The sequence below is a fragment of the Primulina huaijiensis genome, chromosome 6, assembly GCF_012295235.1.
Source record: "Primulina huaijiensis isolate GDHJ02 chromosome 6, ASM1229523v2, whole genome shotgun sequence".
Taxonomy (NCBI): Eukaryota; Viridiplantae; Streptophyta; class Magnoliopsida; order Lamiales; family Gesneriaceae; genus Primulina; species Primulina huaijiensis.
In genome coordinates this window covers 15796816-15818037 of record NC_133311.1, presented here as the reverse complement: position 1 = coordinate 15818037, position 21222 = coordinate 15796816, and the positions used below count along the sequence as shown (strand labels likewise).

Here is a 21222-nt window from a genome sequence, read left to right as displayed (position 1 = left end):
TTATTTTTTGGACATGGTAAAAATATTTCTATTAAATTTTTATTAAGATAAATATTTTAAATTTCTATTAAGATGCATAATAATAATGATAATAAGAGTAGTTTACAGACACTCTTTAAAAAAGTTGAAAAACGTTAAAATTATATAAAAGTTTTTATAATTTATTTAGTATGATAGAGGATAGTAAACATAAAAGATATAAAAGTAACACACAACGTAAAATTATAATCGAAATTAAATAAAATGATATAATCAATGCAAATACTTAAATGTAGTTTATATTTTGAAAGAACATCAAATTTAAATTTGAATTTTAAAAAATAAATTGAAAATAATTCACATTTAATTGCTTGTTTATTTTCTACTCAGGTAATCAGAGTTCAAGAGTCAAAATTCACATTAGTTTTATTGAATTTGATTTAAAAATATTTATTTATCATTTGTTAAAAAATAAAAATATATATAACTTTTCGAAAATTAAAGAACTACATAAATATTTAGGTTGGTGATCCACATTAATACATCAAACATGATATATGAACCCTGTAGACCATCCCCATGGGGGTGGGGAAGGGAGAGCCCCAATTGGTACCCGATGAAAAAAATGGAATCACTTCTTATGGACTCGTTGAGAATGATTCGGATCTAGTTCATGGCCTATTAGAAGTAGAAGGCGCTCTGGTGGGATCTTCACGGACAGAAAAAGATTGCAGTTCGTTTGATAATGATCGAGTTACATTGCTTCTTCGGCCCGAACCGAGGAATCCCTTAGATATGATGCAAAGAACCATGTCATTGTCTTAGACTAAGACAATTAATCGACTTATGTTATATTTTAAGAAAATTTTTTCAAAATTAACGAAAAAAATAGTTTTTATTTTTATTTATTTTTTTAATCATCTTATTTTTTCAATTTAAATATCTATTATTTTTTTATGATATTTAGTTTTTAATAATATCATCCCGTACGGGTTAAATACTGGTAAATATATAAATCAAAGTAAGACAAAAATTGAACTAAAGTTTCTCTCAATCAAGAACATATTATTGATTGGTTTTACAAATTTTCTTGTTGTATGAAAGTACAACATAATCTTTTAGAATTTCCTGGCTTGTATTATATACATCGCACTTGTGAATTTATATATCTATTTGCCTATTAACATTAGAAAGTTTCATTTATTAAAACATCTGCTGAATCACAATAGAGATATTCATCATCATTTTACCAGCAACTTGTGTAGCTGCAATGACCATCGACCTCCGTAAATCGCGAATCGATTTCGGGAAACAATGATCACTTGCGGTGACCAGATGAAGCCATAAGGACAGCAACTGCCACAATAAACATCGACAACATGCCTCCAAGAAGTATGTACGTTCTTTTCGATGATTTTCGATACTCTCCAAATAGTAGTACACCCCAAAAAGTGCTCACCAGTGGGAGTGCCTGCGATCAACAGATAACCAATGAATATGAAAGAGGAGCAAAAACAAGAATCAGTATATGATTTACTAATGGCAGGCTTGTTTTTACACTTCAAAGCAAAGTTTTTTTTTTTTCCATATGTTTGCTGACGAAAAACGAACCTGAACAGCATCTGCTGCAGCGTATCCTGCAGCCTGACCTCCCATAAACTGAAGACCGTTACCGAAACCACACAAGAATCCGGCTAAAAACGCCCAACCGCGACCGTTCCAGTCTGATAAGTAAGCTTTTATGGATGATTTGGGCAAATTCAACACAGGGCGATACAAGAAACTGATGTTAAGTATAATAGCAATCACAAAGCAAGAGACCGAGAAGTAGAAAAAGGCAGTGTATACAGTTAAATGATGAACACCATCTTTTAATGTATGCCACTGATCATTAGTAGCCAAGTTGAAAGCTGGAGAAAATAGAGAGAAACATATTCCTGCGAAGAAAGTTATGGCCAAGCCAATGAAAGTCCCCTTCCCCAACACCTGCAAGCAGAACGTTAAAAGGAGATTTTGAGCATATATGCATGGACAAACTTATGATTTCGGAACGGTGGACCATATCTAAAAATGAAATCAACGTAGTAAAAGATGTTAATATGTTATCAAACCTTAATCGACCTTTTATTCTCAAGTTCAATGAGAAAATCTGCTGTCCCGAATTTCGCCTTCTCCTCTGTACCAGTTTTTCCATTCTCCAGATCTTCTGTTACATATATGTAAGCTCGGTACTTTAAAACAGAAAGAATGAGCCTAAACTTTCACGTCAGTAAATAGTTTTGTGATTTACACTCACCCTTTTTCGCAATAGTTTCTTCGGAGACATTATATGAACCATTCAGTCTGTCCGAATCAACAAATATCCAAATTCACATCAGTTGAATTTAGTTGTAAATCATATTACCTCAGAAACATTATATGCTGATAATCATAGATTTCTCGGAGGGCTGTCTATTTCCAACTCTTGTTATCTATTTTCAGCCCATAATTCGAGTTATTGATCTAAAAAACTTACTCTGTCCCATCTTTATAAAAATTTGACAAACTATTGAGCTTAGTCTTGTTATCTGCAGAATTGGATGAATGAACAGCAGAGCCCAAACAGACAGCGATCAAGAAGCACGCGACACCGGGAAAGAGAATCTCAGCCTTGTTAATTCTATCGTCTAAGAAGTAATTCATCGTTGTTCCTGGATTGGTATATCCGTAAGGCAATAAGTGAAACAAGTATAAAGGCACCTTAAAGACACAAAAAGATCAAAACATCGCCCCGTATCAAATATAGAGTACCTATGACAACAGTTATGCTTGCTGTGATCACCTCAGTTACAGATAAACCAACAAATGCCCAAGCATATTGAGTCGCCAGGTTTCCTAGGCTAAGCACAATCCCACCACCCATTGCAAATAATACACTAGGCCAGTTATTCTACATTAAATAGTAGAAAACAGGCTCAGAAAGCAACATTGATCGAGTTATCGATTTGCAGTCTACTCAAAAAAATCTTACTAGATAGTTATCAAATGGAACTAAGAAAGGGACTAAACAATCAGCAGGGCTAGTTCACCTGAGATAGCTGATACAAAAAATTGGGCTTCTCAATGGTGTTCTTTCCAATTTCACCGAACGTGAAAGCGATTATAACAGCCGCCAACAAATTAGTGATCGTGTAATCAAGATAAGTATGTTGAGGGAGACGGCCTCGCCTTTCGAGAAGGGTCAGAAGTGCAGGCCAAGTACCCAAGAAAGTTAATGCTAAAAGCATACATGCTATTGCACCTCCTTTACTCTCCACCACATACATGTTGGATCCACAATAATGATCTCTCGGATGGAATGGATATTAATGTAGAATTTCACACCAATCCTATCAAGAAACATATATCGAAAGATTATAATATCCTGTCCAATGAAAAAAATTCCAGCTTTTACACAAATAATGGAAAATTTTCTCCACAAATTGCAGTGTTTAAATTTCTTTACTAAAGTCCACATATGAACTAACAATATCCATGTATTCACACAATGATGGTTGTCGTTCTCTTGCTTTTGTCCTTAACTATAATCATGTAAATAAAGTGAAAACACGATAGTTCAAACCGTATTAATATGTTCATCTGATAAAACTTCAAATGATTGAAAACGAGAAACCCCATAAAACGAATTCAATTCTGTCTCTAGAGAAACTAGGAAAAGACGGAACATTACCAGTTAGAAGAGGTTTGAAGATATGCACCCACAAACACCGAAGGTCCACTTCACAATTATATCCAAAGATTCCCTCCACAATGATAAAAAAAATCTTGCAAAAAACGAGGAAAAAAAATGGAAATCTTCCCTTTTTGCCAATGAAAAACCTGAAGTTAGGAAGGGATAATACTAAGTTTCCAATTGAAAAGGTACTATAAATAACGCAAAATAAAATAATTGTGCAGTTCTGACCAAAGGGATGTGAAAATGACTATATGCACACATTCCCATTTCCAATAATTCAAGAATCACAATTTTCAAAGCGTGTTTATTGCTTAGATCAGCTGGGAATCTGTAGGATCAGAAGTTGAGATTCACTCGTGTGATTCACCTATGAGTGATCATTGACGTATTTTTGCTTCTATTCTTGGTCAGAAGTGGCCATCAAGGTGTGCCTAACTTTCTTGATTCCTTTTTCAAATTACACCTAGCATGGCTTGCGGTGGAACAATTAATTTTCGTCTGATAAAAACAAATATAACAAAGTCAACTGTGCGACCCGATTGATGCAACTATTAATTTTCGTCTGATAAAAACAAATATAACAAAGTCAACTGTGCGACCCGAATGATGCAACTATGTTCATATCTGGTCGAATCACCATCACAGGGAAAAAAAAGGGAGTTAATTTCATACTACTATATTGGGCCCAATGTCCAAAGACAGCTGGTTGAACTATATAGAAACAAATACATTTGAATAAAACAAGAAATGAAACGTGAGTTGCATTGGGAAGCTGTCTCGTGTGAATAGATAAATTTAGTAATAGGATGATATGATCCCCCAAATGACCGGTGATAAGCGGGAGTGGTGTCGTTTGCATTCAATTTTACGTTGTTCTTTTGATTATTTGGCTTATTTGCACCCGATTTCCCTAGGAAGAAACTCAAAAATATGGAGATGTTAGAAGAAAAAAGTCATTAATAAATGAATGTTCCATAAACAAATAAGTACAAAAAAAAAAAAACAAAAAACAAAAAAAAAAAAAAAAAAAAAAAAAACAAAAAACAAAAAATGACAAAATTGAATAAAAGACTAAAAAGAACCCATTGAAACTTATCAACCCAAGATCGAATCCATGCGCACGGGCCTTTGGCCGTGGATTGAAGAAAAGCTAAAGAAATCCCAAATGTCCGACCCACGGTACAAGGTCTTTTTCAGAACAAAATATAGCGACGAATCATAAAAGTTTTAATTTAAATTAATGTAAGGATCTAAATTTGGACAAGGACATGCTAGTACTAAAAAGTCTCAGTTGACTATGTTTTAGAAGAGCAATTTAAAAAGTAACTAGCCAAAATCCAGATTCATAACTGAGTACAAAACAAGTAGAAGAAAATGTTGTATTGGATTTCAATGACAGGAACAAAAAAAAAACATGAAAATTTATTTTATTAATTTTTAATCCTATAACATTTAATAAATAAGTATTATCTAGCATAGATTCAATCAAATTGTTCATAAGTTAGGCTCGAAATATCAAATTTAATACACTTGATAAGAGAGATTGATAAATAATCCAATTTATCCCACGTTTGATATTTTTTTAGAAAACCCATGATATTGATAAATAATTTTATACAAGGATAAAATATCTCTTTTATGAAATGTGATAATTTTAATTAATGATAGAAAACACCACAAATGACTTAATTGCCTTCAATATATAAAAAAAACACCACAAATGATTTTTTAAATCTCAATAAAATTATTAGTATAACTCGATTAACCTTAAAAATTGATATTTGACTTGACTCACAAAATCAAGAGCTCAATTATCATATTATATAATACATAAAATTAGGTAAAAATAAATAAATCATGCAAGCACTGTCGGCGTATGAACAGATAAGAAATATGAACTCAAACAACAACTTTGAAATTATAAAATTTATTATGATAAGGTTTATTTTGTCATTACAATCTAATATAAAAATTTAATCATTCTTATTAAAATCATACCAAACATTAAAACTACTCAAACATTGACAGCAGGGGTGGTTTTAAGAAGCCAAATACATCAAATTCCTTCTTTCGAAAGTGTTTTACATCCCAACAGATATCACATTCTTTTAAGAACCAGATAATTTTGCCACACTGCTTCACGTGATCCCATACTAATACATTTGCTGGTATTGTGTTAGCCGTGTTAACGGTGTGCGGAAATTTTACAATTAAAATTTTTAATTATTATCTTCATTTACCTTTCCCACAATCGAGGTATAGTATACATGCCTCGTTCCCACCAACTTCGAGATAATGAAAAATTCAACCAACATAAGCTATCTTTCAACCAAAATAAATCACAATCAATCATTGTTGGAAATTCAAGCTCAAAACAACGAGATAACATGACGAAGACATGTAAGACGGTCTCAAGTGTCGTATTTTGTGAGACGGATCTTTTATTTAGGTCATCCATGAAAAAATATTACTTTTTATACTAAGAGTATTACTTTTTATTGTGAATATCGGTATGATTGACCCGTCTCACAGATAAAGATTCGTGAGACCGTCTCACAAGAGACCTACTCCATAACGAAAGGCGTCTTATGATAAAAACTCGAACCAAACCAATCCTATCGATTTTGAAAATTAAATTGCAAACTTGGTTCAATGATATATTTTTTCAAAATAATTTTTTTTTACCATCATAAAACATAATTTAAAATTTCTAAACTAGCTATTATAAATAGATAAATATCAACATACATACATATATTAAATAATTTAGCATTATAATATTTGATTATGACATTAAGATTTTCTTCTAATTTTTTTATTTAGTCGAAAAAATATCGATTCTAAAATGAAGTAATAGCTTAAAAAATCAAACTACATCATCATCCGCTATTACATTTTTTAGAAGGAGATAGATATATTTATCTTCTATATATTTAATCAAATTCAATTTAAATATTTGGAGAGCCTAAATTTTATAAAAGTAATAACAATTATCAAATTTCCATAACGTCAATGCTATGTTATAACTAAAAATCAAATAATGAATGAATATATATATATATATATATATATAATAATAATAATAATATTTAAAATATTTTATATTTATAAAATCTGGTTTATATTTGGTCTGGGTTTTTAAATCAAAACTTTGAATCAAACCAATTTTTCGGTTTGACTAAATTTAAAATCAATCCAAAACGTGGTGATCGATTGAAAACCAATCTAAATCAGCAGATTGGTTTGATTTATGCTCATCCGTAAATATCATCACATCTACATAAATGGATAGCTTTGAGATTCACCCAATATAAAATTTATCCAAATAATCAAATGAATTTGAAATCAACATTTCGGTATCAAAGTCATTTAAAGAAGAAAGCAAAAAACTAATTGGATTACATTTTTAAAGAAAAATTGAATTTATGATTTTTTTGGTTGGGGGAAAAAAAAAGAAATTAATGTTTTCTCCCCTTCCAATTCGAAATCGTCACATCAAAACATATGAAACTTGCTAAACTTTTTTTTTTTTTTAAAAAAAAAAATCAACAATGCACTCCAAAACCCCAAACTAATTAACATATATATCAAGTTTGCAAGTAATATGTTTATATTGTTTAATAGTTTAAATTTAAATAAAATTCAGAAACCCGACTTCCACGTTTGGAAACGCGACTTCAGGTAAACTGTACAAACTTGAAGTGAACACACTGAAGAGAACGCGTGCATTTGGCGCCTTTTAAATTATATCTTTTTTTTTTTTTTTTCAAATGAAAATTATATCTTATTAGCCTGAAGTCATTTCCATTTCAAGATATTCATTCAAATCGGATTCCGTACGCGATGCTCATCGCCTCTCCGTCCGGAGCTTCCGCGATTATCAGAAAAGAATTCCCCGGGAAATGCACGCACTATGGGCTAAGAAGAAAGCATAATTTCGGAGTATGGGCGAGTGAATTTCCCGCATTTCTTCCCAAAGAAGTGGAAAATATCAAGGACCAATTTGCAAGAAATCTGGCTTCAAGGATTGATAGGCTGCCTGTACCTGTAAGGTTTCAGCTCTTTTTTGAAAAGATAAAAATTATTTATTTTTAATAATATTAAAATAGTAACGATTATTTTTATTTAAAAATATTAAAAATTATTTTAACTGCTATTTACCAGTTAATTGACTATTTTAATAAAAAAAATTAAATATTCATCTATAAATATTTACATATTCCACGTGTGTTATTTATTTTTATATGTTGTACTGTTTTATTTTAAGTTTATAATAAAATTTAATTTTAAATAAATGACATTCAGAAAATAAAATAAAATTACGTACTAAATATATAAAAACATATTATTATTTATATAAAATAATAATATTTTAAATTTTGTAAATAATTTGAAATTGAATTTATTTACTTTTAAATAAAAATAAGATGAATGAGTGGACAGCGGAACCTACAAGTAATGAGTGTAATGTTAAATGAATGTGGGAAAATATATGTATTAATATAATGTGTATGTGACATGTGGACCTTACGATGTTTGATGATGTGGTGAGTGTTATATCGGTAATGAATATGAATGCCTTTATATATATTTTTGAGAAAATTATTGTTCAATTAAAAATATTTTTATACGTTGAAGAATAAATTTTTTTTTATAAAAAAGTAAGAATATTTATATAAATATTGTTAACAAACAAATAATTTTAAACAATCGCAATACAAGAGTTTTTAATATAAAATAAATTAATTTTAATGGTTAAAAAAATTCTAAATTATATTTAAAATATTTATCAAACACTCAAACACAATTTCAAATCCATAGATTTAAAATTCAATTTCAAATCCAAATCTAAATTTAAATCCAATTTTTTACTTGTCCAATTATACTTGTAAGGTTATTATGTAATTGGCCTCAAATGCTTGTTATTTTGGTGGCTCTTGTGTTCATTATGTTTGGTGCAAATTTACTTTCTTTCTGTTTCTTTGCAGTCCCACTCTTGTTCTAAATATACGCAAATATTAATAAACCCCCGATAAAATCACAGTTCATTCATGATATAATAATCTCTTACTATTTTATAGAGTATTGACATAAGGTGGAAGCGTCAAATGCTGTTTGGACTTCGTTCTTTTCCCTGTTGATTCATTGTTTTTTGATAATACTATACGATTATCAACAGTTATTACTCCACCATGATGCATTGACGATTAAGTAACATTTGTTGCAAGTGCTTCTGGAACTTTGAAGATTAAGAAGATATGCAACTAAATTTATTATATGCTATCATGATGATGTTGTACTATGGTTTGTCGGCTTTCTTGGTCATGACTTATTAGCTAAAGTCTTGGATAAACGAGTTTTCCTTATTTACAGCTAAGTTTGACGAAGAATCATATCATGAGTAGCTGTGTGAAGCCAAAAACTCTGAGCAAGACCAGTCCATTAGTTCTGCTTCATGGTTTTGATAGGTCTGGTTCTATAAGTTCATATGGCCTTTTCAGGATATTGATGATATCTTTTTTGTCTCCACGGTTTATCACTTCTTATTTCTCAGCTCCTTGCTAGAATGGAGATATGTGCTTCCCTTGCTTGAGGAGGCAGGGTTGGAGACGTGGGCATTCGACGTTCTAGGGTGGGGCTTCTCTGATTTGGGCAAGTTTTATTTCCCTCCTTTGCATTTTTACTTCCTAAAAGTTTAGATTGCAAGAATTATTATTCTAGGACTCAATATCTGCCTGTATCTGTTTTTTCCCTTTCATTTTGTTAGAGAATCTCCCCCCGTGCAATGTAGCATCAAAACGTGATCACCTATACCAGGTGTGCTTCCTCCATGAGTGCCATTACGATGCCTCTTTTTAATTTCTTTTAATTGATCACACTGAAGTTTGCATCAAAACATTCTTATGTCAGGCCTCATGTTTTCCGCTGGTCTAATTGATTAAATTTTTCTGCTAACAATTCCAATGGATGATGAAATTGTGGTGTTGCCACGCAAGATCCTATTGTCTGTCTTATTTGCTAGATTTGATAATCAAGATTTCCCTTTGTGTTATGCTTTTGTTGATAACTTGATTGCGTCAATTCCAAACATCAAGTGACCTGACCTTTCATCTCTAAAAGATATTGGGATGCTGGTTTTTTTTGTTCAATCACCGACAGTGCTGATATGGGCCGAGTCAAAGTGCTTGCAGCTTTACTGACCTTTTGCTGTTCATTCCCACAGTTTTGGAATTCTTATATCAGAAGGCCCATGACATTAGTCGGACCAAGTCTAGGAGCAGCAGTTGCCATTGATTTTGTTGTCAACTATCCACAAGCTGTACATGTTGCATGGCCTTGAAATCTTATGCATTTTTTGTTGTGATTGTATTTTTTATGGTTTTTCCACGACCGGCGTTATGGATTTCATGTTTCTTTTATTTTAGGTTGATAAGCTGATTTTCATTGATGCAAGCGTCTATGCTGAAGGTACAGGTAACCTAGCTAAGTTACCTAAACTGATGGCATATGCTGGGGTAAGTCTCTCAACAATTTTTAGTTCAAATTTTATGTCGAATCTTGTGTTCACGTTCAAAAAATACTGTCAAACAAGGTTTTTAGCTTTCTTCAATTTATTGGAAACCCAATCACCTCTTTTGTACACAACTTCCAAGGTTTATTGTGAAAGTGAAGGTACCAAACGCATCTATACATACATATATATAACACACCCTTAATTTATACTTTATGTTTCAGATCAGAATTGAGAGCCTTTCGTCCAGCCCTTTCTGGACGCGCACATTTGATAGTTTTAGGAGGCTCCTCATAATGTCCTTTTCCATATCAGAGCAGACAAACTCGAAAATAATTTTCCTTGAAAAACAAACCTGATTGTGAAGAATTTCACAAGACCTCCCAATCTTAACAATTTAAAGATTTGATCGCGTATAATCCAAGTTTTCGTATTGATGTACCATTACTCCTTTCCCTTTCGAGACTAACGCTAATAATTTTATTGTGTATATTCCTATTGGACAGGTGTATTTATTGAAGAGCATTCCATTGCGCTTGTATGCAACTTCATTGACATTTAATAGAATATCATGGAATAATTGTGTGGACTGGACAAATGTGAGTATAGACATATGTAACAATTGAAAATATCGTATTTTTATTTCCGGTTTGTTATTGATGTTTTTTGTAAGGTAGAGTTGTGCCACTAATTTTATTGATATTAAAACACAGAAAGGGACTAGACCAAAACCTTCCAAATAATGTGAAACATAAGGTGACCCCTAAGAGTGCCTAAAATAACAACCAATGTCCAAAAAAGGCAACCAAAATAAAACAACAAAGTACAAATTTATTTTCCTCAGTTCCTTGGACTCGAGGCTCAAACTGTAAGCCCTTGAAGATGTGGAAATTTTAGGAGTAGGTTTTGGCTTTTGAACCTCTTCTTTTGATTCTGAATCTGAGTCCATGTGCTCCCAAGATTTGTCATGGCCGTGTGAAGCTATAAAGGAATCACTCAAATTTTGCATTAATTCCGCATCATATTCGAAGTTGTTATCGATGTAGTATACCAATATTACTGCTTAAGGTAACGGTGAATAATATTGTCTTATTCAGATTGGTCGTCTGCATTGTCTATTACCTTGGTGGGAGGATGCGACTGTTGATTTTATGATAAGTGGAGGCTACAATGTCAGTTCGTATATCCAGCATGTATGAACACTTATAACTATCAAACTCCTCCGGTAACTTTACATCAAGAAGCAGACATGGTTTTAAGTGGGAGGAAAGTTTGTGTTTAAGTGCGATAATTGAGTTATTATACAAAGTGGGGTGATAAAACAGTCAATTACTCATTGCTTGTACTTCGTGATAGTTTGTTTAGGCCATATGTTCAAAAAGAGAGCTTACTCTAAAGCTTATTAGCCACTCACAATTGTTTGCGCACATTCTTTGAGAAGGGGATGGCTATGATGCAGTATTCCTTGCATGCATTCTAAACAACCTCTAACGTGAACACGACCACAATACTGACCTTGTAGCAACACTCTACCAGGTTAGAGTGAGGTCATATATTCAAGCCTCCCCCAAAGCAATTTCTTGGAGGAGGGAGGGATGTTGGGGTGTTACCCATCATTCTTCTGTGATCTTGTGGATAGTTTGGTCTACACTCCCTAAGGCTTAACAAGCCGTCCCAGTGGTACACATATATGCAGGCCCTTGTGTCCACCCGTAGTGTATTATATGACTCCATTTCCATCGTATAATAAACCAAAGTTTCGTTTTTTCTATTAACTAGAGCTTTTGACATGATGGTAAACATTTTATCGTAACATTACTTATTGCAGAATCAATATGGGATCACATGATATTTCTTTAATAGAGGCTGCAAATATCTCTCTCCTGTGATGATTGCAGAACATTACTGCAGAATCAATATGGGATTACATGATAATCTTTCTTTCTTAGCGTCTGCCATTATCTCTCTCTTGTGATTGCATTGACCTGCTATCTGTACTCCCAACTAAATGTTACTTTGTATAGGTAAAGCAGAAAGCACTTGTTATATGGGGTGAAAATGATCAAATTATTGACAGTAAGCTCTCTGTGGTAGGTCTTCTTCAGTTTTTTATTTATTATATCTAAGACACAAGATAACATACATGACTTGATTCCTCTATCCACAGAGGCTACAGTGTGAATTACCAAATGCAATTATACAGCAAGTACCAGATTGTGGTCATATCCCACATGTAGAGAAGCCTGCTGCTGTCTCCAAGTTAATTACAGATTTTGTTCAAGTTGATGGACAAGTAGACATACCGGCCAGTTTAGCCTGTCTCAAGAAAGTCTAAGCTTTTATTCATGGCCCCCTCAAAAATTTTTTTTTATTCATTGTAGATTTATGTTGTTGGCTGCATTGGTTTGCACTAATATTTTAACAGATATTTGGACTCAATTTTTTGCTTATGAAGAACGTTTAGCGCATTCTTTCAGTGCTTTTGAATCTTCTTATCATATAAATTCAAATTGGTTATGGGATTTGCCTACGAATATCTTCGTCGGTCCCTTCTGAATCCAACTTATTAACAGAAGGAATAAAATGTTCAAAGGTTTTCTCAGTATCAGATTCAAGATCAAACAGAGAATGAAAGAAGATTTCACGTTTAAGGGCATATTTGATTCTCAAGAATCCAGGTATTGAAACAATTGATTTAAAAAAAAAAAAAGAGTAATCTCGTATTTATGAACAACTCAGTCCAAAATGCCTGCTTTGTACCATTTCTATCGACAAATAATTTCAAAGACTACAAGAAAACTTTGTTACAGTGTGTGTTGCGGAAAGGATGAACTTGAAAAAAACCACCGCATGATTAGAATTTGAAAATTTATTAGAGAACAGTCTCACATTCATCAAGGCACTATTAAATTATCAATTCGAGTATTTCTTCACATGCAACGAAATATCATGTTTTGATTTTTTTTTAAATTTTGTTTTCATAAATTTTGGATATTCTGGAGACCAATGTTTATAATTAGCCTAACAATATCACACTCAATTATAATAATAATTTACAAAATGTCATCAAGGAGTATCTAATCTAAGTTGATGAAGTAAGTGAATATTTGGAAATGATCATGTGTTCGATTTCTCCTACCAACACCTTATTCCGATTTTGTCGCACAAGATTTGTCTAGTGCGGTATACATGAATAGTGTGGTTTGAGGCCTAGGCCGTGATTTAATCAGCACGCATCGAGTAAATGCAAAATGCTTAAAAATTGGCGTAGCTATGAAACATGAGGGTCTCAAGATCTCATTAATAAAAACAAAAAATAAACAAATAACAAAGACTTGATGCTTTCCTGTCTAGATATGCGTTGGAAAAATCTAAACAGGAGAGCAAGAGATACTACACCATAAAGCAAGCAGCCCCCGCTCAAACGGGGAAAATATAATCTCCCCTGAGTCTTTTTTCCCCTTTCCTCACTTTATGAGGAATACAAAAAGAAAGCTCCAAGTGCACACCTAACCCTCATGTCAAATTATATCTTCTTGCACTCACATTTGTCTTTCCTTAACATTCTTAATCACGTCAAGCCATAAAGGAAGAAGGTTGAAAAGAAGAATGGTAATAGCATAGAGACCATTGTGCTTTGAGACAGTAGTGTCATTCTAGCACTGCTGTCGAATCCGGATCCACCTGGAGGCAATGTTGATCCTGTAAACGTACCTGGGTTGGTGCCGCTGCTGTTTGTAGGTGTTCCTCCGACGCTGCTGCCACCGTTGCTGCATAGGAGTTGAATAGAATCAAGATACACTGAATATCCAATATGTCTAATTTAGCAAGCCTACTTTGTAAAAGAATAATATAACCTCATTTGCAAACGAATAATATAACTAATTTAGTATTAAAATATGGCAAGTCATAAACAAAGCCTAATCTGAAATGCAGAACATGCAGTGGTGACAAAGAAAAGGACAAATTGATCACTGAAGCTCACATTATTGTATCGATGAATTAAATTTAGGTGTAGACCTGGAACCAGTTGCATTAAGAACTCTCTTAAAATGGCAATTAGATCTGCCGTCATTCTTTGTTCTAAAATCTTTGAAACTTTTTGGCAGAAGTTGGCATTTTAGCTGAAGCCATTGCCCATAGGAATCAGTTCATACCTACAATGTCTTGATACCAGGACCAGCAACTTATTATATCAGAACTAAACCTCAGAACCAGTGAAAAGTTTTCACAATATTGGTACACAAGATTTTAACTTTCTTCATTTCACTAGTAGGGAACTTCAAAGAACTCAGAAGCCACTCTTCTTTTTTTATCTATACTACTCGGTGGTTAAATATCTGTCGAGAACAAGGACTCTGCTGGGACCAATAGTCTTGGACCAGCGTTCATTCCAATGGTTTGCTCAGATCTTTACATTGGAATGCTGGATGATTTGTCCCAGTTTACTGCGTACTTTTTATTCTCATTCAACAACATTTCCTGTTAATAAAAATAATATAATGACATCCAAGACAGCTAAAAAAAAAGACCACCAAACCTTGAACTAGATGGATACACGCATCCACTAACAGCATCTGCGAATTTTCAACAAAGCACAACAATAGGACAAAAGCTGAGTATTTTTTTTAATGGATTAAAAAGAAGACTCTTTTGTGAATATATTGAGGCTTACTAGGGGCATTTGCAGTAACAGTGGCCGTGCCTTCAAAAACACAGCTCCCAGAAGTTTGGGCCTTCCTCTGGTAATAACTGTTAACAGCATAATTACAGTGCTCCTTGACAGTGTTTGGGTTAAAACAAGCCCCATTTTGAAGTATTGCTGAACAATCAGCTCCATTTCCACAAGCATAATCTATGTTTTTCTGGAGAACTGAATCACTCTGCCCACTATTGCAAACGCAATAAGTTGCATCTGTGAATCAATAATCCACAAAATTATCGCAAAAATAGCAAGAGACTGTAGTAAAATAATCAAGAAAATGGATAAAGTTAACATCTTTGCAAGCCCTTTACTGCCCTTCTAAAGGGACAAATGTATACGTACGGATGACTATACACGCTAACAAAAGCCAAGAATAATACCTGAATGAATAGCCATGGCAAACAGAATCACTAAATACACTACAAAAACAGCCATGATGTTCACGATCTTCAAGACTTCGAGAGAAAATCCGGTGAAGATAAACTGTGTGTACTCAAGTGGCCAACTTGGACAAACTACAAGAGAGAAAGTGGAGGAAAAAGGTGAGAGGATTTTTTGACAGTGAGAGGATTTATAGGTGTCAATTTAAGTTACTTTTCATGCATTATGAGCTAATATTAGCCAAAAATATATTTTAATAAAAATCCAAAAAACTTTACGATGTACTCTCTCAACTTCATTGTTGACTGTACTATGTGCCTGTTTTTGTGTTTCTGGGCTTATTTTTTTTATTCCCAACGGTCATAAACTCGTCAGCTTGATAAAATTCCTACCCGGCTTGGTCAATATGGAGGGTTAAACTCGTCACTAGTTCAATTTTTTTTTCGAAGCTGTCACTTGTTCAATTTTGTTGTCTTAAATTTTTTTTTTTTGGTTACGAGGCATTGATAATGATGTTTATTTAGTTGCTGCTAAAAATTTTGTATTTACCTAATTATTTTTGGCTAAAACATGTGTGAGACGGTCTCACAGGTAGTATTTTGTGAGACATGTCTCTTATTTGAGTCATCCATGAAAAAGTATTACTTTTTATGTTAATAGTATTACTTTTTATTGTGAATATCGATAGGATTGACCCGTCTCACAGATAAATATTCGTGATATCGTCTCACAAAAGACCTACTCATTATTTATTTTTTTATTGCTCTCATTTTTGTCTCCATGAAAAGTTGGGATGTTATTTTAGTATTTCAAGACACTGTGCACCAAAAACATAACTAAAATACTCTTTCATTTTACAAATAAAGAATAAACAGATCATACACGTAGATATATGAACATCTGTTGTGCTTATTGAAGATCGGGTAAAAGTAGTGAAATTGTGTTTCATTTAACTAGACGAGGATTTAAAATTCGGGAGAGCGATAGTCTATGCTTGTCCTTGTTGACCTCCAATTGTTTTCACAAAAAAAAAAAAAATGTTTTTGTACTTCTTGGGCCTCCTATTGTTTTCTTGGATGAAATTCGATACAAAACATTGAAAATTTGATACAATTATATGATATTTGGGTATAAAATATTTCATATTTGATGTTGATATATGATTTTTTGAGTTATCGAACATGTATAACAAGTATTTTTATTAATGATAGTCTTTTCTGGGATTAAAATCGCTACAAAACATTGAAAATATGGTACTAATATATGATATTCAAATATAAAATATTTCAAATATGATGGAAATATATGATTTTTGAATACCAAAACATGTATAACAAGTATTGATATTACTGACTCGTTGATGAAAATCGATACAAAATATTAAAAATGTGATATTAATATATGATATTTCAGTATCAATTCTTTCAGATCCGATACTAATATATGATATTTGAGATACAAACAAGTGTAACAAGTGTTGATATTAATATAATTATTCTAATTTTATACTCAAAATTTTATCTTGTGTGAGATCTAAAACAGTTCGTATAAATATATCATGTTTTAGTTCTATATTATCAATGTTTTGCATCGAATTTCATCTGAAAGAATAAACGTGGGACGAGTGAGTGTATGAACATTTATATAAATAAGAGACTGAAGAAATTTTTTTGATATTAAAGATCGAAAATAAATACAACTATGCATATGGAAATTTAAAAACAAACCTCCCAAAAATCAAACGTCGAACGGTCACTGACATAATAATTTTTAGAAGATTTTGGTGAGTAAAAGTGCCCCCCACTAAATTATTATATCGAAGGACAAGGGGCCCCTTGCATATTGAGGTGTGGTTCACTCACCACTGTATTTATACTCAATAACCCACCAAACTCTGTCCTGGATATATTAATTTGGTCCTGAAGTCAGCATTATACAAAATATCGGTGTTCTACCAAGCAAGAAAAATTGGGCATTAAGCGTGAAATATGAGGAAAAAGCTTCGTTTTGGACAAAAATGTGACAAAAATAATCAACCCTTTGTGATGATTTATGATCCAATTATGATTTAGCTCATTAGATCGAGCTCAATCTCTTTTTAATTATTTATCGATGCTCTTTATCAAGATTCATAAATTCAACTGGGTCTCTATAGGCACGAAAGCTCATGAAACTCTTCGAAAATATATAAATAGTTCAAATTATCTCATTTTTAAGATACATTCTCTTTTAGTCAAATGTTGTAGTTCTTTGAAACTTTTATGAGACAAGTAGGTATAGTTTGGTATACTATATAAGAGAGAGATTGATAAATAATCATATTTTATCTCACGTTTGGTATCTTTTTAGAAAGATAAATAATTTTATACAAGGATAAAATATCCTTTTTATGAGATGTGATAATTTTAATTTAATGATAAAAAAACACCACAAATGACTTAATTGTCCTCAATATATAAAAATCATAAACCATATCGTTTGATATGGAAACCCGGTTTGGAACACGTAGGATTTTTAATTTGTTAATTGCAGTAATTTTGGTTTTTTAGAAAATATCCAATATTAGTTTATTGTGTTTAAAATTTTTTGAATACTTCGTTTGTTTTATAAGTGTCACATGTAGTTCTAAATATAATAAATTACATAATAATTTTTTTTAATTTTTCTTTCTTTTTTGCCATAAATTTATAAAAATAAAATGATATTTAAATTGTCAAATAAATTTTTTAAAATTATATTTAAATTGTAACGCATATTTTGAAATTAAAAAATTTATTATGAACAGATAATTATTAAGTCAAGCAACAACTTTGAAATTATAAAATTTATTATGATAATGTTAATTTTGTCATTACAATATAATATATAAATTTAATCACTCTTATTAAAATCATACCAAACATTAAATATAATATCATATATCTTATTTATCATTAACTTATCATTATATTATATATTACATGTTTATCGTATCATTTGTACCAAACTATACCGTACAGACTTGAGTGTCACAGTGTTTCACCGGGCAACTCCCGACACCAATAATTTTGTTTTGTAGCTCATGTAATAACCCACGAAGTTTGTTATCTAGACTTGTTTGAATATCAGCCCATCACTCATATTTTCGCGTACTACCCAAATCTCCTCCAATCGGATAATATCAATTTTTGCTACATCACTTTGGTTAACCATATTAAGCATGTAAAGAGCGCGAAAAGAGTGAAAAGCGACAAAAACACCGTTTTTTATATAATATTTTAAGTTAATTAGTTATTTTTTATAAATTTTATTTTAAATAACAAATATTTGATAATATAAATTTTTTAAATGAAAAAAATTGTAAATGCATCAAAACAGAAAATTCACAAAAATTCTTATGATATAGAAATACATATCAAATTTGTGAAACATATTTCCAATTCGATTATTTTTTCACTACATGTGTGGATCGATTTGACATGTCTCAATGATTTAGATTCGTGAGACATTCTCACAATAGACTTACCCTAAAAAGTTTCTTGTACCCTTCATTTCTTTGCTAATAAGAGACGACACTTTACCCGACAATTATCTGAAAAAGTTTTAATCTACATAATTTGTGATTTTGAGACTTGTGTTTTTGGTAACTTGAAAATTTGTGTATTTATTCTTTTTTTATGTGTTATTTAATCTATTAATCGACTTAATATAATTAAAATATTTAAAAAAAACTAAAAAAAAGTCAAGCTTAATCTCGTTCTAAATTTGTTTAAGTTTGAAGTTTGATCGGGACGCTTGCCTCACATTTTTTAGATCCTTGCAAAATATAAATGTTTAAAAAAATTTTAAATTTTTTTCCTTTACTTGGTAATGAATAAATTGGTATTTGTTCAATTAAAATTCGGGTCATTGCAGGTACTAGTTGGGTAAAGAGTCTTATAGGACCGAGTTGATTAGGAGTGTCAATCGGGTCGGGTGGGTCGGGTTTCGGGTCAACTCGAGAAATTTTTTTTTCAACACGAACACGAAGCAACCCGAAAACCTCCAACCCGAACACGAACCTGTCTAACCCGAATTTTTTTAAAAAAATTAATGAAAAAAATTCGAAAAAATAATAATAATATTTTAATTTTAACACATAATAACAAAATTTTCGATTTAAATTTGAAAGTTTAATTGTAAAAAATTAAAAGTATATTTACTAAATCAAATAAACAATTGTTAAAAAAATAAAAATATATAAAATAAATATTAAATGATGAAAATTTATCATATAAACATACAATAAATTTTGTTCAAACATACAATATATAAAAATATAGGTAATATTTTCAAAAAAAAAGTTTTCGGGTCAACTCGTGACCCAACCTGAAACCCGTCTAACTTGGCACTAACTCGAACCCACCCAACTGAACCCGAACCGACACCGACACCGACACCGAACCCGAACCCGAACCCCAACCCGAACCTAATTTTTTTCGTGTTGGGTTGTGTCGGGTTGACGGGTCGTGTTGTATTTTGCCACCCTAGAGTTGATATTGTATTACAAGTACTCCAAAAAGAATAAGTTGACTCATTAATTTGACCGAGTTGATATTGTATTAAGAGCCGTAACTTGAATTCTTTTGTTTTTGTTATGATCGTATTGATTAAAAATTAGAGATATCAATATATAGTTTAAATATAATTGTCAGACAAATCTAATAGATCGAGTGGGTATGAGTCCATGAAATTTTTAACAGGTCAGATCTCGAGTCTGACTGAACCCAACTCATTTATGTTGGTTTCCATAATTCTAGCAATATCAATTTTGATGATAAAAAACATGTTATTGTGTTGGTAACATATTTCCATTAAATGTGCAGTTGATAGATGTCAAATTATAAGTGAAAGGTTGTTGAAATATAATTTCAGCACAACTTAGTTTCTGATGAGTTGAAGTGTTTTGATGGTATCTCATAGCTCAATGATGTAAATGACCAGCCGTCGAAGCAGCTTAACAGAAAACTCAATTTTCTACAAGTTGTGTAACTGTTCAGTTTTTAGATGGTGATAAACCACAATTAAATTTATGGTTCTGCATAGTATGAAATAAACAAAGCTTAATTTAGCATAACATTTCAGCAGCGCAGAATTCAATAGTGGTAAATTCAGTAGCGGTCGAGAAAAGTGGTCCGCAAGGCGAATATGACTGTTTCAATGTCATAATCCATATAAAACTATTTCGAAACTGTATATATCATTATTAAAAACTATAAATACAACACTTTGAAGATTAGACAACAATCTTTGATGGGGATTCGACGCATGAACATCATATATGAAGAAAACTAGCAAGAATGAGAGCAAGTCCAAAGTGTAAGGATACATTTGAGATAAACATATATGGTAAAGAATTAAATTCTCACACACAATCACTTACACATATACATGAGAGATGAACTTTAAAGATAGATGAGTGATTGTCTTCACATAAATATATTAAAGATTGTTTTTGTAGTCTTGGTATAAAATATCTTAAACATTATATGTGTTGTGAGTTTGCGGCCTACAATCGAGAGTGTGCTAGAAGTTCTCGTTGAGGGGTGCTCATCGAGAATCCGAGATCAGGTTTGGAGCATGGTAATTGTTCAAGATCAAAGTCTTCTAGTGGATACTTTCCGGAGATTTAAGAAGGAGTGATATATGAGTAGTTGATCTCCGAATATCCATAAAAAATCATCTTATCTTTATTTTACAACATTTATTTATTGCTACTGTTTTAGATTCTTTGTTGAAACATTTTATATGAGCTTTCGAATACCAAATGTTGCATACAAAATGTTTGATATAATATTTCAACCAAACCGTTTTGTTCGACCCAATGCTTTAGTTTTGTCCTAATTGATTCTGATTCGACATTAGAAGTATACTTATTTTTCCCCAATAATAAAATACTTTTGTTATAATTCA

General features: G+C 31.8%; 3 protein-coding genes across 17 annotated transcripts; 1 reads left to right on the top strand and 2 right to left on the bottom strand.

The window, feature by feature from the left end:
- Positions 1-1012: 1012 nt before the first annotated feature.
- LOC140979696 (ureide permease 1-like) lies at positions 1013-4218 on the bottom strand. Of its 2 annotated transcripts, none has more exons than XM_073445228.1 (8): positions 3689-4218; positions 3048-3347; positions 2770-2908; positions 2495-2669; positions 2276-2322; positions 2091-2182; positions 1591-1965; positions 1013-1450 (listed from the first exon to the last, which is right to left on the bottom strand). In XM_073445228.1, the coding sequence occupies exons 2-8, from the start codon at positions 3282-3284 to the stop codon at positions 1298-1300; spliced, it is 1218 nt and encodes a 405-aa protein (XP_073301329.1). In that variant the 5' UTR covers positions 3285-3347; positions 3689-4218; the 3' UTR covers positions 1013-1297. The 2 variants fall into 2 exon arrangements, with proteins under 2 accessions (XP_073301329.1, XP_073301328.1); XM_073445227.1 differs by having other exon boundaries at positions 2091-2185; positions 3689-4217.
- Positions 4219-7484: 3266 nt separating this feature from the next.
- Positions 7485-12566, top strand: LOC140979694 (alpha/beta hydrolase domain-containing protein VTE7-like). 13 transcript variants are annotated; one of them, XM_073445224.1, is made up of 10 exons: positions 7485-7741; positions 9068-9162; positions 9249-9346; positions 9462-9511; positions 9918-10019; positions 10120-10209; positions 10712-10804; positions 11303-11398; positions 12230-12281; positions 12373-12566. In XM_073445224.1, the coding sequence occupies exons 1-10, from the start codon at positions 7538-7540 to the stop codon at positions 12384-12386; spliced, it is 894 nt and encodes a 297-aa protein (XP_073301325.1). In that variant the 5' UTR covers positions 7485-7537; the 3' UTR covers positions 12387-12566. The 13 variants fall into 13 exon arrangements, with proteins under 13 accessions (XP_073301325.1, XP_073301324.1, XP_073301317.1 ...); XM_073445223.1 differs by lacking the exons at positions 12230-12281; positions 12373-12566 and adding exons at positions 11742-11885; positions 12034-12223; XM_073445213.1 differs by having other exon boundaries at positions 7486-7741; positions 12230-12295.
- Positions 12567-13473: 907 nt separating this feature from the next.
- LOC140978783 (PLASMODESMATA CALLOSE-BINDING PROTEIN 2-like) lies at positions 13474-15526 on the bottom strand. Of its 2 annotated transcripts, none has more exons than XM_073444005.1 (4): positions 15291-15526; positions 14881-15120; positions 14746-14782; positions 13474-13975 (listed from the first exon to the last, which is right to left on the bottom strand). In XM_073444005.1, the coding sequence occupies exons 1-4, from the start codon at positions 15343-15345 to the stop codon at positions 13777-13779; spliced, it is 531 nt and encodes a 176-aa protein (XP_073300106.1). In that variant the 5' UTR covers positions 15346-15526; the 3' UTR covers positions 13474-13776. The 2 variants fall into 2 exon arrangements, with proteins under 2 accessions (XP_073300106.1, XP_073300107.1); XM_073444006.1 differs by having other exon boundaries at positions 13474-13963.
- Positions 15527-21222: the final 5696 nt, after the last annotated feature.

Bases quoted from the DNA above. Each gene is read 5' to 3' on its own strand.
- LOC140979696 (XM_073445227.1), bottom strand. From the start codon at position 3,284: ATGTATGTGGTGGAGAGTAAAGGAGGTGCAATAGCATGTATGCTTTTA. The intron at 2,186-2,275 runs GTGAGTGTAAAT...TATATGTAACAG, and splicing joins AGAAACTATTGCGAAAAAGG to AAGATCTGGAGAATGGAAAA. The intron at 1,966-2,090 runs GTTTGATAACAT...TTCTGCTTGCAG, and splicing joins AGAATAAAAGGTCGATTAAG to GTGTTGGGGAAGGGGACTTT.
- LOC140979694 (XM_073445213.1), top strand. From the start codon at position 7,538: ATGCTCATCGCCTCTCCGTCCGGAGCTTCCGCGATTATCAGAAAAGAA. The intron at 9,347-9,461 runs GCAAGTTTTATT...TCATTTTGTTAG, and splicing joins GTGGGGCTTCTCTGATTTGG to AGAATCTCCCCCCGTGCAAT. The intron at 10,210-10,711 runs GTAAGTCTCTCA...CCTATTGGACAG, and splicing joins AACTGATGGCATATGCTGGG to GTGTATTTATTGAAGAGCAT.
- LOC140978783 (XM_073444005.1), bottom strand. From the start codon at position 15,345: ATGGCTGTTTTTGTAGTGTATTTAGTGATTCTGTTTGCCATGGCTATT. The intron at 15,121-15,290 runs GTATTATTCTTG...ATTGATTCACAG, and splicing joins TGCCATGGCTATTCATTCAG to ATGCAACTTATTGCGTTTGC. The intron at 14,783-14,880 runs GTAAGCCTCAAT...GAAAATTCGCAG, and splicing joins TGTTACTGCAAATGCCCCTA to ATGCTGTTAGTGGATGCGTG.